The sequence below is a fragment of the Scylla paramamosain genome, chromosome 34 (genome assembly GCF_035594125.1).
Source record: "Scylla paramamosain isolate STU-SP2022 chromosome 34, ASM3559412v1, whole genome shotgun sequence".
In the NCBI taxonomy this organism is placed as follows: domain Eukaryota; kingdom Metazoa; phylum Arthropoda; class Malacostraca; order Decapoda; family Portunidae; genus Scylla; species Scylla paramamosain.
The window spans coordinates 10,585,220-10,598,585 of record NC_087184.1 but is presented as its reverse complement, the minus strand read 5'-3'; the positions used below and the strand labels follow the sequence as shown (position 1 = coordinate 10,598,585).

The following is a 13,366-nucleotide window of genomic DNA, read 5'->3' as shown; positions in this document are numbered from 1 at the left end:
GCAAGTCAAGCAGCAGCAACACATGCCAGCCAGCTCAATGACAGGCTGTGCATACAAGACTTTGGTAAAATATACATAAATTTCCACAAACTTTCTCAAAATCAAATATTGAGGACAAAATTACAATGAAAAGCAGAATTAAAAACAGAATCATAAAAGCCTAACTTCCTATCATTCCTGAACCCCTCAGTCTTATATTTAATTTAATATCATACATATCATAATAAGATATATAATTCTTTATGAAACTTCTTAGGCCTCACACAAGATACAAACGTACACGTCTTATTTTCCTTTTATAAAGACATAGGGAAAACCACCACACTTTTCCCTTGTGTTTTCGCCCCATTTTCCCAGTGTGCTGAGAGAGTACTGCATGACAAACACAATCCGGGAGTGTGGCCAGCAATCTCCACGCCTCTGTGTCTCAACACATCCTTCACTCGAGCGTGATGGTGACGGTGGAGGTTGCACTTGTCCAGTATTTTAAGATATTATAAAACTGTGCTTTGTATATTTCTATATGACATTATAAAATTCAACATCTCATAAAAATAAATTAGTAGTATATGTGAAAACTAAAATACATCAGTAAGAGAATAAATTTTTTTTTGCAATTATCTCTAAAAAAAAAAGATGTACAGAAGACATGTTTTTAGTCAATCATGACCTTAAATTTCTAAATCCTTAAGTGATTTGTGGTAACAAGTTATGTTGCTTACTGAGGACTTGCTGAAATGACACCTGTTGTGTCAATGAGTGTCTAGATCACCAGTTCTTAACCTGAGGAGTGCCATGCCAGGAGGAAAGAGGTAATTCCCAAGGAAGGAGAGCATCAAAGGGAAGAATAAGTTGAATCCTCAGAGTAAGTGTGTGTATTCCACTATACTATACCAGGCTAACATCCCACTTAAAGAGATGCAGCCAAAACAAGACACCATGCCTTGCCTCATTGTACTATGTGATCTATGGAACTGGACAATACCTCCCCTCATGAGAGGCAGCCAAGACTAGACATCCACAACTTATTTTTAGTCCCTTTCACAACAAACTGGGAACACAGAGACAGTGTTATTCCAACCCAGCCACAATGTCTGGTTACCCCGTATCCTTTATTCTATGGTGGACATCACAAAATTTTGCCTTATATATATATATATATATATATATATATATATATATATATATATATATATATATATATATATATATATATATATATATATATATATATATATATATATATATATATATATATATATATATATATATATATATATATATATATATATATATATATATATATATATATATATATATATATATATATATATATATATATATATATATATATATATATATATATATATATATATATATATATATTTTTTTTTTTTTTTTTTTTTTTTTTTTTATTCCGGGACAAAGTAAAAAGAATACTAAAAACACAGTTTCGTGTCTTTTCTTTTGTATTCTCAAGAATATTCATGCTTTGGCTATAGGAGTGATAAGGGCTGTGGCTGGTGACAAGAACTAACTAAAAAGAGGACACACTGACAAAACAGTTAAAGAATCAGTAATCTAGAATAAGGAGCCATGCCTCTAACATAGACCTACAGTAAGCATCCATATTTCTTTCCTTCCTTCCCATCTGATCCAATACAGGCATAAAAACTGGACATGTCAAGGTGAGAACCTGCTGATGTTTCACGCATGGTGAGGAGTTTACATCAAGGCACCATTACACGTAAGGAACACTTCTTTTGCCTTGCTTATCCACACTTAGCTTGATATGTTCTTATTACTATCAAATGAAAGTAGTTGGAATGCAATCAGTTGGATTTTGATCCTCGTACAGTATCAATACATGTCTTTTCAACTCCCAGTTGCCTCCAAGACAAGCAGTGATCCCTAACACAGGTCCGAATCAAACAGGATTTTGTACCACACTTATTACTACATTAGGCAGAACACTGTAGGGACCTTGATTGAACCATTACAGGCTGGTGACTCTGCACCACAAGTGACCTCCATGGTTCATCTTTACGACAACAATATGTATGTCTTCTGTACATTTTCTTTGCAAAATACATTGGACTTAATTGATTAAATTAACATATAGGTAGGCAATGGACTTATAAGATAAAATTATCAATAAATTGAATAAACATGAGCCATCTATCTCCACAACAGATTACTGTCTTGGCCTCCTGAATGCCGCAAGTGACCGGGCAGACTCTGGTAAAGACACACCACCCACTGCCCCCTGCAAACTTTCCTCAGCACGGATGTGTCTATTGTCACCCATGGACAGTCCTTCAACTAGTCCTCGCAACACATTGACTTGTACGCCATCTATCACGTCACCACCTGATCCACTAGCTGCGCCCCGCATGTCCTCCTCCTTCCCCTCATCGCTGCTCGTCACCTATAACAGCACAGTGTCCACACCGTCACAAAGGCAGACAGCACATGTATCCCGCCCTTCACAGCCCCTCCGTGATGCTTCCCCAAATAATTAATACAAAAAACATTGCAATCAGTGCCCACTGAATTCTACTGATTTACTACACTTAACAATTATGGCAGTGCATAACCTGAAACTAAAGGTGCTTTCACCATTAATGTCAGGATCAAAAGACTGTGCATCACAGAGAGGAAACTCTTATAACATTTTTACAGCCACACTTTTATGGAAGGACACACAAACTTGCATGTACATCACATAGCTAGAGGGAGATTTTTCACAAACAAACAATCAGAGCACACCTAGCCACTCCTAATAAATCAAGGACAAAATATGATTTTAAAATTAATATTGCATTGCTAGTAAAGGGTGAGTAAAGCTCCCATCCTGAGATTAATAAATCTTAAATGGAGAATTCCAGTCTAATAAGGATAACAAACAATAAAACCACACCAGAATCCCTCTTAAGTAATTGGAAACTGCATGATTTTTAAGTGCTGTGATGATCATCATTATGGTGCCTTAAATCCATCATTTAGTCCATCAATTTCTCTATTGCTCAAAACTGAAAATCCATCAAGAGTACATATGATTTTCAGAGACAACGAAAGTTTTATTGTTTGTGTATCCCAAGATTACTTCTCTTACTGTGTGGTTAAATTTAACATCTGATGGAAAAAGTTGTGCATGCAACAGTTTGATTCTCATGTACTAGCACAGCATAATCCACTAGAATAAGATGTATGTATGTATTTGCCTATGATCATTATCACCATTTACATCATGCAAGACAAGTTCAATTCCTGTACATGATAATAGCTCCAAAATATATACAGTAGCTTAACATTACCAAAACAATCATCATTATTTTGATTCCCCTTCCCACCCCTGGCAGTGATGTTCCAGGAATACTGTGTCCATATGCAACTCTTCCATTCATACCATATCACAGCTTCCCCCTCATCTGTCTCCTTATTTACCAAGCCACTTTCTTCTCCCCACTTTGAAAGGTCTTCCCTCCCTCATTTGTACTCTACTGACTAAGCAGCAGACCATACATACAATCCATCATCCTCCAAACTTTCTGCAACACACTAGATGGGCAAAAGTCTAGGGCTTTCAAGGATAACGCCAATTAATCAATTTCTAGGATACACAAAATCCATCAAAATTTGACTTGTATCTTCTAATCTGGCTGACTATCTCCTCTAACATCCAACATGCTGCAACCTTCCCTGATCTGAAGAGCCTGGGGCCAAGTCCAGACTGCATGGAGGAGACACAGTGAACACAGATCAGTGACACAGAACATGGGTGGTCCAGCTCACTGCTGAACCAAGGAGTCAATGCACAACGAGTAAACATCTGAAACACGTCTCAACATCTTATATAGAGTGAGACGTGATGAACCAACACACAAACACACACACATACAGATGCACACACAATTTCATACATCCTATAATAGAATACGTTTATACAGTGTGTATTGGAGGTTGTGTCTCTTGTTGCCACAAGACCTGGTGTGTGTTATGCCAGATGATGTTTGTCTCAATGACAGAAGCCACAGTGAAGGGTGAATCTGTAGCACTAACAGTCTTCCATGTTACAAGTGTAAGGTAAGGACCATTACACTAACACATCTCCAAGCCACACACAGGACAATTTGAGCAAATTCCCATAATATGTAAACAAGTAATACTGGAGGATCATAATCCACAATTACATGTTGAGACTGTCCTGGAAACCCTTTGAACCTAGGATGACTGTAACCTTCCTAGAGCCACCTCATGAAAAGTTATATGGGTTTACTGATGACAGGATAAACTATCATGATTCAGGAGGTAAGGATGAGTTTTCAGTAACCATCTGCTCATGTCTGTGACAGAAAAGAGAAGGCTACTGAGGTCCACAGATACTACACTACCATAGGTCACTTTTCTCAAACCCAAAACAAGGTTCAAGATTCACCTGCTTTCTATTTTCAATGGTGGTCACCAATCCCCTACAAAAATATCACTATTCAAATATATCAAAATAACTTGCAAGTCAGTGAATATTCAACATCTATCACAAAACTGTTCTTCCTAAGAAAACTCATTAAAAACTACAATGTAAAATAGTGTGATAATATCAACTACAAAAAGGTTTCAAACTTTCTGCCTTTCACAAAATCTACACATAAATGAACAGTCTACACTCAACACAAAGAATTATCACACCTGGTTGGTGTCAGACAGATTTACTCTGAAATACAGCTCATTATTCCCCACAGGTATCAGTCACCATCCAAGAAAATAAAACAAAAATTACAAAAATGAAAGAATTCTCCTCTACAAACAATTACTATCAGAGAATCAAGCTGTAAAGAAATGTTTCAGTCTCTAGTACAGCATGCAGCTATAACAATATTTCTTTCTGCTGAGTGTATGTTACATCTCAAACACACCAACTACTACACATGATGCTACAACACATGACACTAACATCAATGTGGGACTGATAAGACAACTAACATAATGCTACTGAAACACCAACTACACTGGATCTTCCACACTTCACTCTAGAGAGAATACAAACTTTGAACACTGAGTTTTTTTGTTCATCTACAATATTCACCTACCACTTTTACAATTCGGTACAACCTGACATTTGAAATTTAGTTGTATCTAAAAATGTCAAACCTTTCTACATATTAAATTCTGAACAAATGCAAATCATAATGTCCATATCTCAAAAATAAGCTTAATTTTGTGATGAGTAAGTGTGACTCAAGCCAAGTATTATGAGCTCCCAACTTTATTTTCTACTCAAAGCAATCTTTTAAGGAAAAAAAGCAGTCTGCAAAGTTAAGAGGCTGAAATTTGCACCTCATGCTTGAAAAATAAGTCTTCAAGAGAAAAAAATTATATGGCAGGAAAGTTTCTTAGTACTGTAACAAGAGCAATTTATGCATACAACTTTATTACACTGTATTGTACTTCATATAATCTGGAAAGGCCTTAACTATGCCAAAAATAATTATTTCAACCAAAACCTTGGATGACTAGGTTTCAACAAGCAAGATCAAGAACAATCTGAGGCTGGAGCAGCAAGTACCGTGTAACACTGCACACTGGCACTCATGAAGTTTGAGCTAGTGTGTACTTTTCTATAATGCTAAAAATAAACACTGCTAAGCATGCACAGACATTCTCATTGTTTGTAAAGATTGCAGACCCAACTTGAAGTAAATGTGTGAGCAATAATGTGACATACAGTAAAATACATCTGCCATTAATACATATTTGTCTACCACACACAACTTGAGACACACAGCTACACATGAACAACACCTGTTCAGGCCTTAATGCTAATTCCTACCCTATACCAGAAGAAAAAGAATAAATAAATAAACAAATAAAGCTTTAGGTGTTAGTAAATAGCAAAAGTCATGCTTGAGCTGCATGACATAACTAGGCAACACTTGAGAGAGCCAAAGCACTGATGACAAAGGGGTTATATTCTCATGCAAATTCAGGTCTACCAACAGATGAAAAAGTACCAGACCTCATGACATGAAAGAAAATGCATGCACTACTTATACATGCAGTGTTAGCATAACTTGTTGAGTAGAGTTTTCAGTGGTATGTACCTTAAGTTACATACTGACTGTCTCTCCACACCCTGTATTAGTTGACAGCACTAAGCAACATCATGAAGAAACACCCACATTGTTTAGTTGGAAATGTGCTTCTTCACTTCACTATACTTATTACGAAATCCCTGATGTATGAATGAGGATAAAGCACAAATAAGTAACGGAATGTCTCAGCCTTGCCGTAATGGACAAGGGATGTACTTACCAGGACCTCAGACTGGCGTGGGCTGGCTCCTCACATACCAGCCTTCTACATCAAATACAACCCTTATTCTACCATACACTATCGAGGACCTACAACATGCACTACTGAAATAACTACCTAGCGATACACTTAAGTCTTGCACTCACACACACACAGATGGTAAGCACTGCCTACCTTATTAAACACACACACACACACACACACACACACACATACACACACTGATTAACCACCTACCTGTATACACTCACACACACACGTTGCATAATACCCACCTCAGAGTAAACACTCAACAGGCATACTCACCACAGGCTTGGATCGGTGGGTGTCAACACAGTCAATGGGGATCTTGAAGAACTCCACCTTGCAACCGTAGGCCTGAGGGGTCAGCTTGATGATGGTGTGGAGCGGCACCTTCAGGTATGGCAGCTCCACTAAGAAGAGACAGGTGGGTTGATGGTTATGACGTTTCTGTTGTGGCAGGATCATCAGGACTCAAGGGGATGTTAGTTGGCCTTGATTGTCTCTCCACTTTAACAGCCGTGTTTAAATCTAGGTATGATGTATATAAAGGGTTATGAGCAATGGAAGGTAGGTGCAGAAGTACTAGAGGTGGAGACATGACATGAAACTTTTCTATTTCCCAACTATACAATACTAGGAAAGCAGTACTTGGCTCTCAATATTAAAGGTGAATCTAAATTTATTACCACTCAGTTTATTAAGTTCTTGAGTATGAATGAAGTGATTTGGTCAAGCTGAAATTTACAGATTAAGATTTTGCACTTATGAATAAATTCTTTGAATATCAATCCCAAAGATGTAGAAAAGGATCAGACATCATAATGTAAACCATATGTTCCCATTTATACCCAATAGTGCATTTATTAAAATTTTTAAGGAATGTAAGTACTAACCATTTGTAAATACTGTGGAGATGTAAAACTCTCTCTCTCTCTCTCTCTCTCTCTCTCTCTCTCTCTCTCTCTCTCTCTCTCTCTCTCTCTCTCTCTCACACACACACACCTCCTGGCTTGTTGAGGAAGTACTAACACATATGTAATATGCTTTGAGATGCAAACCTCTCTCTCTCTCTCACACACACTCACCTCCCGGCTTGTCAAGGAAGTATGCCAGCACGCAGCGCAGCACTGCCTGATGGCCCACCACCAGCACATTCTCCTGCCTCTCCAGCTCCATGATGACAGACTCCAGCCGCACCACCACGTCCTCGTACGACTCACCACGGGGATACCTACAGGAGCCCAGGACGACCCTCATTGCACTGACCCACTAACTACATAGGGCTGTTATTTATTTGTTACTGTTACACTCATCATAGTTGTAGGCAATTAACTACTGCCTATACATCTATGTTATTTACTTTTGTTATTCCTAAATTTGTCAGTGATAGTTTAAATTGATTTTAGGAGTTTGACATTCATTAAATAAAATTACATAATGCAATAAGAAGTGTGTGTTTAACAGGCTGCTACTTGAATATAGTACATATGATGCAATAACAATGTTTGAAGGGTTTGCTGCCACTGTGATGAAAGGTGTTGTTCTGAATGGTGTTGTGAGTCTGTAAAGAAGCCTGTTGTTGTCTTTACCTGTAGGAGTACTTGTTCTGGTCCCTGGCAGCAAACTCCTCAGGGTATTGCTCCTGGATCTCCTCATACATCAGACCTTCACAAATGCCCTGTAAATTATACAATTAGTCAGCCTCACTAGGAGATGAAACCAGTTTGAGTCTGTGCAATGAGGCAGCAAAATGTAAATCTTGCAGCATTGTGCAGTCACAATGATGGTAAAGATATAATGTTATTGTCCTGCACTCAAATCATGATTTACAGGTGAATCTTGATATACAAACATTCAATATACAAGTTGTTGAAGTTATAAATAATATCCTTTATGTATAAGGCAGAATTCACATTAATGAACAAAAATTAAAATGACAAAAAAATAATGAATAGATTAAACTGAAAAATCATAAATCTACTGTCATTCCCAATTTACAAATTTACTTACAAGTGATTCTTAAAGAAAGTAATTCATTCATCAATTAAAATTCACTTGTATCTAGCCAATACTAAAAAAAGGAAAACCAATATTCATCACGGAGAAATGCTTACAGCATCAATTTCATTGAGTGCCTTCCATCTCTCCTGTGGCGCATCGATGCCTGAGGCAGTCTGGATGGTTCTCTTCATGCAGGACGTCCACACACGCAGGTTTGTGATGTTCTGCTCTGCAATAAACTTGGCGAGGGCGTTGGCATACTGCCGACCCCTGTAGGAGAGGTCCGAGTCCCCTCCAATCCTCCCCAGCTGGTTGAAGACAGACTCACCATGCTGCAAGGGATCAGTCACCACACTTAGGCTTGCTGTTATCATGCATCATGCATTGTGCAGACCCATAAGGATGGCAGGTCATGCTTAGAGTGCCAATCAATTAATCAATACCCAGATGCCTAGTCTTAACACAGGTGCCATGATAGGGCTGTCCAAGGCACCATCCAACTACCTCATGAGAAAACAACATGGATATTGGCATGACTGTGACCAATGTAGGCTTATATAACAAGAATAAGAGGGACTGTCATATGCAAATTCACCTCTTTTATCCTTTCAGCAAGTTGGAAATGTATTTATCAAATGAAGGCCTTATATCTGTCCTGGAAAACCGTAAGAGCATAAAAAATAAGGGAAGCTGCAAGATGCCATCAGAAAGAACACCTCACTGCTAATCACTCCTTCCCTTACTGGCACAAAGTAAGTGGATACACACCCTAGTCAGGTAGATGGAGCGCGGTGTGATGTGGATGTTCATGAGGTAATAAGCAATGCGGCTCTCAATGTGGCCTTCCTGCTTGTGAACCACCACTCGCCGACCTGCAAACAAGGAAGAGAGTGTGCTGTTAGTCTCTTGTGACTTTACATGAGGATGTTTATTATCCTTTAAGATTATATGAGGCTACTTATTATCTTTCAAGTTCTTACTATCTTTGTGGTTATTAGTATAGTCTTGTTACATCAGTCATCTATTTAGTTACAATGAATCTTGCAGCTAATGTAAAGGCAAAAATTCTCACCTGCATTATGATGACTAATAGCATCTGGATCTATAAAATGACAGAACACGACAAAACTTGACAGAGAAAAGCAAAGAATGTCAAGCAGCTATGTGTAAGTATGTGACATTATCTGCAAGTGATGGAAGGACACAGAGCAGAGCTGCCAACATTACCAGCATCATAGATCTTCATGAAGCTATACTTGGTCTCCTTCTCCTCATCCAGCTGTTCATAGAAGAGGCGGTAATGCTCAATGCGCTTCAAGAAGTCCTTCACAGCATCCTCCTTCTCCATGTTGGTGTAGTCTGGGTTGGTCACCTTACACTCCTAAAAGGTTTTCAAAATAAAGTTGTTGGTTTATGCACAGAAATCTCCCTATAGAAAAACAGCAATTATATTTCCATACATCTAGAAATTTGCATCCATACATAAATACACTCAAACACTGGTACTAAGAAACGGAATAATAATAAATCTTTTGGGCATACAGCAAGACAGGTCCTCACCACGATGTTTGTCTCAATGATGGTCAGGACAGGCATTATATTTTTCTAAACATACATATTTCCAAACATACATAAATACACACACACTGATACAAACTATTGAAATAATGCTTAAATATTTATGGCACACAGTAAGCCAGGTCCTCACCATGATGTTGGTCTCAATGATGTTGGGGGCGTTGCAGATGGACTCAATAAAGAAGAGTTTGTACCCCATGCGCTCACACACAACGTCATAGATCAGCTTCCGCCGCTCCATGCTGGTGTTGGTGGCATCGTACACCGCCACCATGCCACCCGTCTGCAGGAACTCACACACATCCTGAAGGATACCCCAGGGGATCCACACATTAGTAGGTGCTTGTTTAGTTCACACCACTATATCAATTGACAGTATACATCATAACAGCAATATATATACTGTGGAAAGTACATTGTAACAGTAATACATACAATCAGAAAGTTAAACATCCTACAAGATGCTCAGGGGACACACACACTACTAGGAACTCAAAAAAAAATAACAGCAGCAAAATATTAAACAGTGTGTACCATAATAGTGATACATATATACTAAAGAAAGTACATGGTAATAGTCATATATACATAAAAAGTCAGTAACAAGAGCAATAATAATAATTTAAAAAAAAACAGAAGTCATAGCAGCAAAATACATACTAATGATCATATGTGTATCTTATGAACATGTACTGTATATTTCCTACATGTTGCCAAGCAGCTTCTAGCCATTAAAGTAAAGCTCTCTCTCTCTCTCTCTCTCTCTCTCTCTCTCTCTCTCTCTCTCTCTCTCTCTCTCTCTCTCTCTCTCTCTCTCTCTCTCTCTCACAGCAGGAAGATCAACAGAATGAACCACATTTCCTCTCCCCAACAGGTTGAAGTGCCCCCTGCCCCACTGACCTGCAGGGCATCCAGAGCACACTTGTTTCTGATGTTGGTGCCGTCCCTGTTCCTCGGGTGGAAGAAGTCATGCCCCTGGTAGTTCCCAAGGGCTTGGCGGCGGTAGTCACCCACGTTGAACACTTCACAAGAGGAGCATCATTGTATTACCATAAATGGTCTTGGTGCTTTTTCAAAACTTAGTACCTTATGTAATGTAGACTTGCATACTTTTACCTACAACTTACTACATTGTGTATTAGACTATATGTTCTTATATTAATTAACTTATGTATCATAATCTTCTCTACAACTTATTACCTTGTTTATTACACACCTTATATTCTTTCTCTAAAACTAATTATCTTACTGTATGTATTATAGATCTTACATAGTTTCTCTAAAACATGCTAAATTATGCATTTTACTCTTTATATAGTTTCTCTACAGCATGTTACTTACTACCTTATGTATTGTAAACCATGTATGCTTTCTCTGCAACTTACTATCATCTGTACTCATAGATCTTACATTCTATCTAAAAACTCACAAAATGATGCGTTATAAATCAAACATACTCCCATCTCCATGTTTAGCAATTCATGTGAGACAGTGGGCTTCAGAGACACAGTGAGACACGACAGAGAAGATAGAAGTGGGATAAGAAGTTTTACACTATCCAACAGGCAAGTAGGAATGGATAGGAAAGATTTTTGTCCCATAGTGGCATCTTAGAGGGTGACATAAGAAGCTTTGCACCCAAGAAACAAGTAGAGATGGATGAAGAAGATTTGTGCTCTATGGTGGTATTGTGAATCATGGAAGCTGCTACTGATGACCTACCTTTAGTTGGAAGTCCCACCCAGTTCAAGTAGCGGGCCAGCTTCATGGCAATGTACGTTTTGCCCCTCGCCGGCAGCCCCACCATGGCCACCACATGCGGAGTGTTGACATAGTCCATGCCGGCCTCTGCAGGGAAGAAGACTGGCTGTTAGTGGTTGGCTGGTTGAGTAATGAGTGACTGTTTGAAAGATTGGGTGTTGGTGACTGACTGCCTGGTTGCTTGAGTAATGAGTGACTGGTTGAAAGATTGAGTGTTAGTGAAAGGCTGTCTGGCTGGTTGAGTAATGAGTGACTGGCTGTAGGAATGAATGACTGGTTGTGGGAATGACTGACTGACTTGTATGATGTGTCTATGATGAACAGACTTTATGATAAGTGACTGGATGAATGAATGAGTGCCTGACTGGATGGCTGATAAGGTGAGTGAATGACTGACTAGTTGGATGTTGTAATGAATAAGTGAAACAGGAAGTGAATGGTTGGCTGATAAGGTGACTGAGTGAATAATTGAGTGGTTGGTTAATGTGAAGAATGACTGACTGCTTAGAAAGAGATGAATAACTGGCTGAATAAATGAGTACTTGAGTGGTTGAGAGACTGCCTAACTGAGTGAGGTGATGAGTGAGTGGTGAAAAGAAGGACTGAGAGGATGAAAGATTACCTAGCTGGGTGAGATGGTGAGGGACTGCCAGGCTTGCATGTGGCTGTCTGAGAGACTGATGGACATGTGTGTTGAGTTATCAGCTGAGCAAGATGACGTGGTCGATCAATTAAGTACATAGAGAGAAGTAAGGTTACGATAATTATTGTTAACACTTTCACGACGCAATTACAACATATATGTGTGTGTGTGTGTGTGTGTGTGTGTGTGTTTGTAGAAGGGATTAAAGCAAAGCACACTGACTATAGTAATGACTGAAGAACAATGCCTTCATACAATAAACGTTTTTTTCATCTATACTATGAGAGAGAGAGAGAGAGAGAGAGAGAGAGAGAGAGAGAGAGAGAGAGAGAGAGAGAGAGATGGCAGTTCTTATCTGTTATCTATTACTCATCAATGTTACAATTAATCTTCAGAGCTTTCAGTTTATATCTAATACACCCAACATCTTACACCGTTGAAATAAGTGAGTAAAGAGACATGCCTACTTCCTTTCACACTCAAGGTCATGAAACCCCGCCCCCTTTATCTTAATCTGAAAGTCGCTGTAATAAAATGTTCATCCCCATATTTCATCATTTCAAACGCATTAGACAGTGACGCGGACCATCCGAATAACTCGCAACTGAATTATGCTTACGAGATCCGAGAGACATGGGTAGTATCTGGGATTAATTAATAGTAGTAGTATATACGAGTAAACCACAGCACACGATAATCCTATTTTAACACTAAAAATAACAATGCCCCCACGAAAGAAAACGGAATACACCGCACAAAATTAAAATAAAAATGCTTATCAGAAAACGACAAAAAAAAAATGCAGGAAGGTAATACGGTACACAGACTTCAAGAAAGAACATCGAACAATGGGCTGAAGACAAATCAATAAATATAAGAGCAGGTACGTTGGAAGGTAAATCAACACCAACATTGCAAGAAGAGGAGCCATCCGCCACTCACTCAGCTGATAGTGACGTCACACCACCTCCTGCTAACACCCACTGACACCGCGCGAGGCATGAAAACACACCAATCTCTTTATTTGCACTCACACGTAGAGAGAGA

At 38.7% G+C, this 13,366-nt stretch overlaps 1 protein-coding gene across 4 annotated transcripts in view; it reads right to left on the bottom strand.

The window, feature by feature from the left end:
• The window catches only part of LOC135090156 (6-phosphofructo-2-kinase/fructose-2,6-bisphosphatase 1-like), an 83,027-nt gene that overhangs the window by 8,894 nt on the left and 60,767 nt on the right, over window positions 1–13,366 (bottom strand). For 2 of the 4 annotated variants that reach the window (XM_063986561.1, XM_063986562.1), the window contains exons 2-11: window positions 11,638–11,763; window positions 10,816–10,937; window positions 10,046–10,219; window positions 9,565–9,718; window positions 9,106–9,209; window positions 8,451–8,669; window positions 7,926–8,014; window positions 7,422–7,567; window positions 6,619–6,746; window positions 1,651–2,428 (exon numbers count right to left, since the gene is read on the bottom strand). In XM_063986561.1, the coding sequence (XP_063842631.1) occupies window positions 2,195–2,428; window positions 6,619–6,746; window positions 7,422–7,567; window positions 7,926–8,014; window positions 8,451–8,669; window positions 9,106–9,209; window positions 9,565–9,718; window positions 10,046–10,219; window positions 10,816–10,937; window positions 11,638–11,763 (1,496 nt within the window). In that variant the 3' untranslated portion in view covers window positions 1,651–2,194. Of the gene's footprint in view, window positions 1–1,650; window positions 2,429–6,618; window positions 6,747–7,421; window positions 7,568–7,925; window positions 8,015–8,450; window positions 8,670–9,105; window positions 9,210–9,564; window positions 9,719–10,045; window positions 10,220–10,815; window positions 10,938–11,637; window positions 11,764–12,298; window positions 12,360–13,366 lie in introns of those variants that run through there. The other 2 variants (XM_063986564.1, XM_063986565.1) reach the window with 2 other exon arrangements.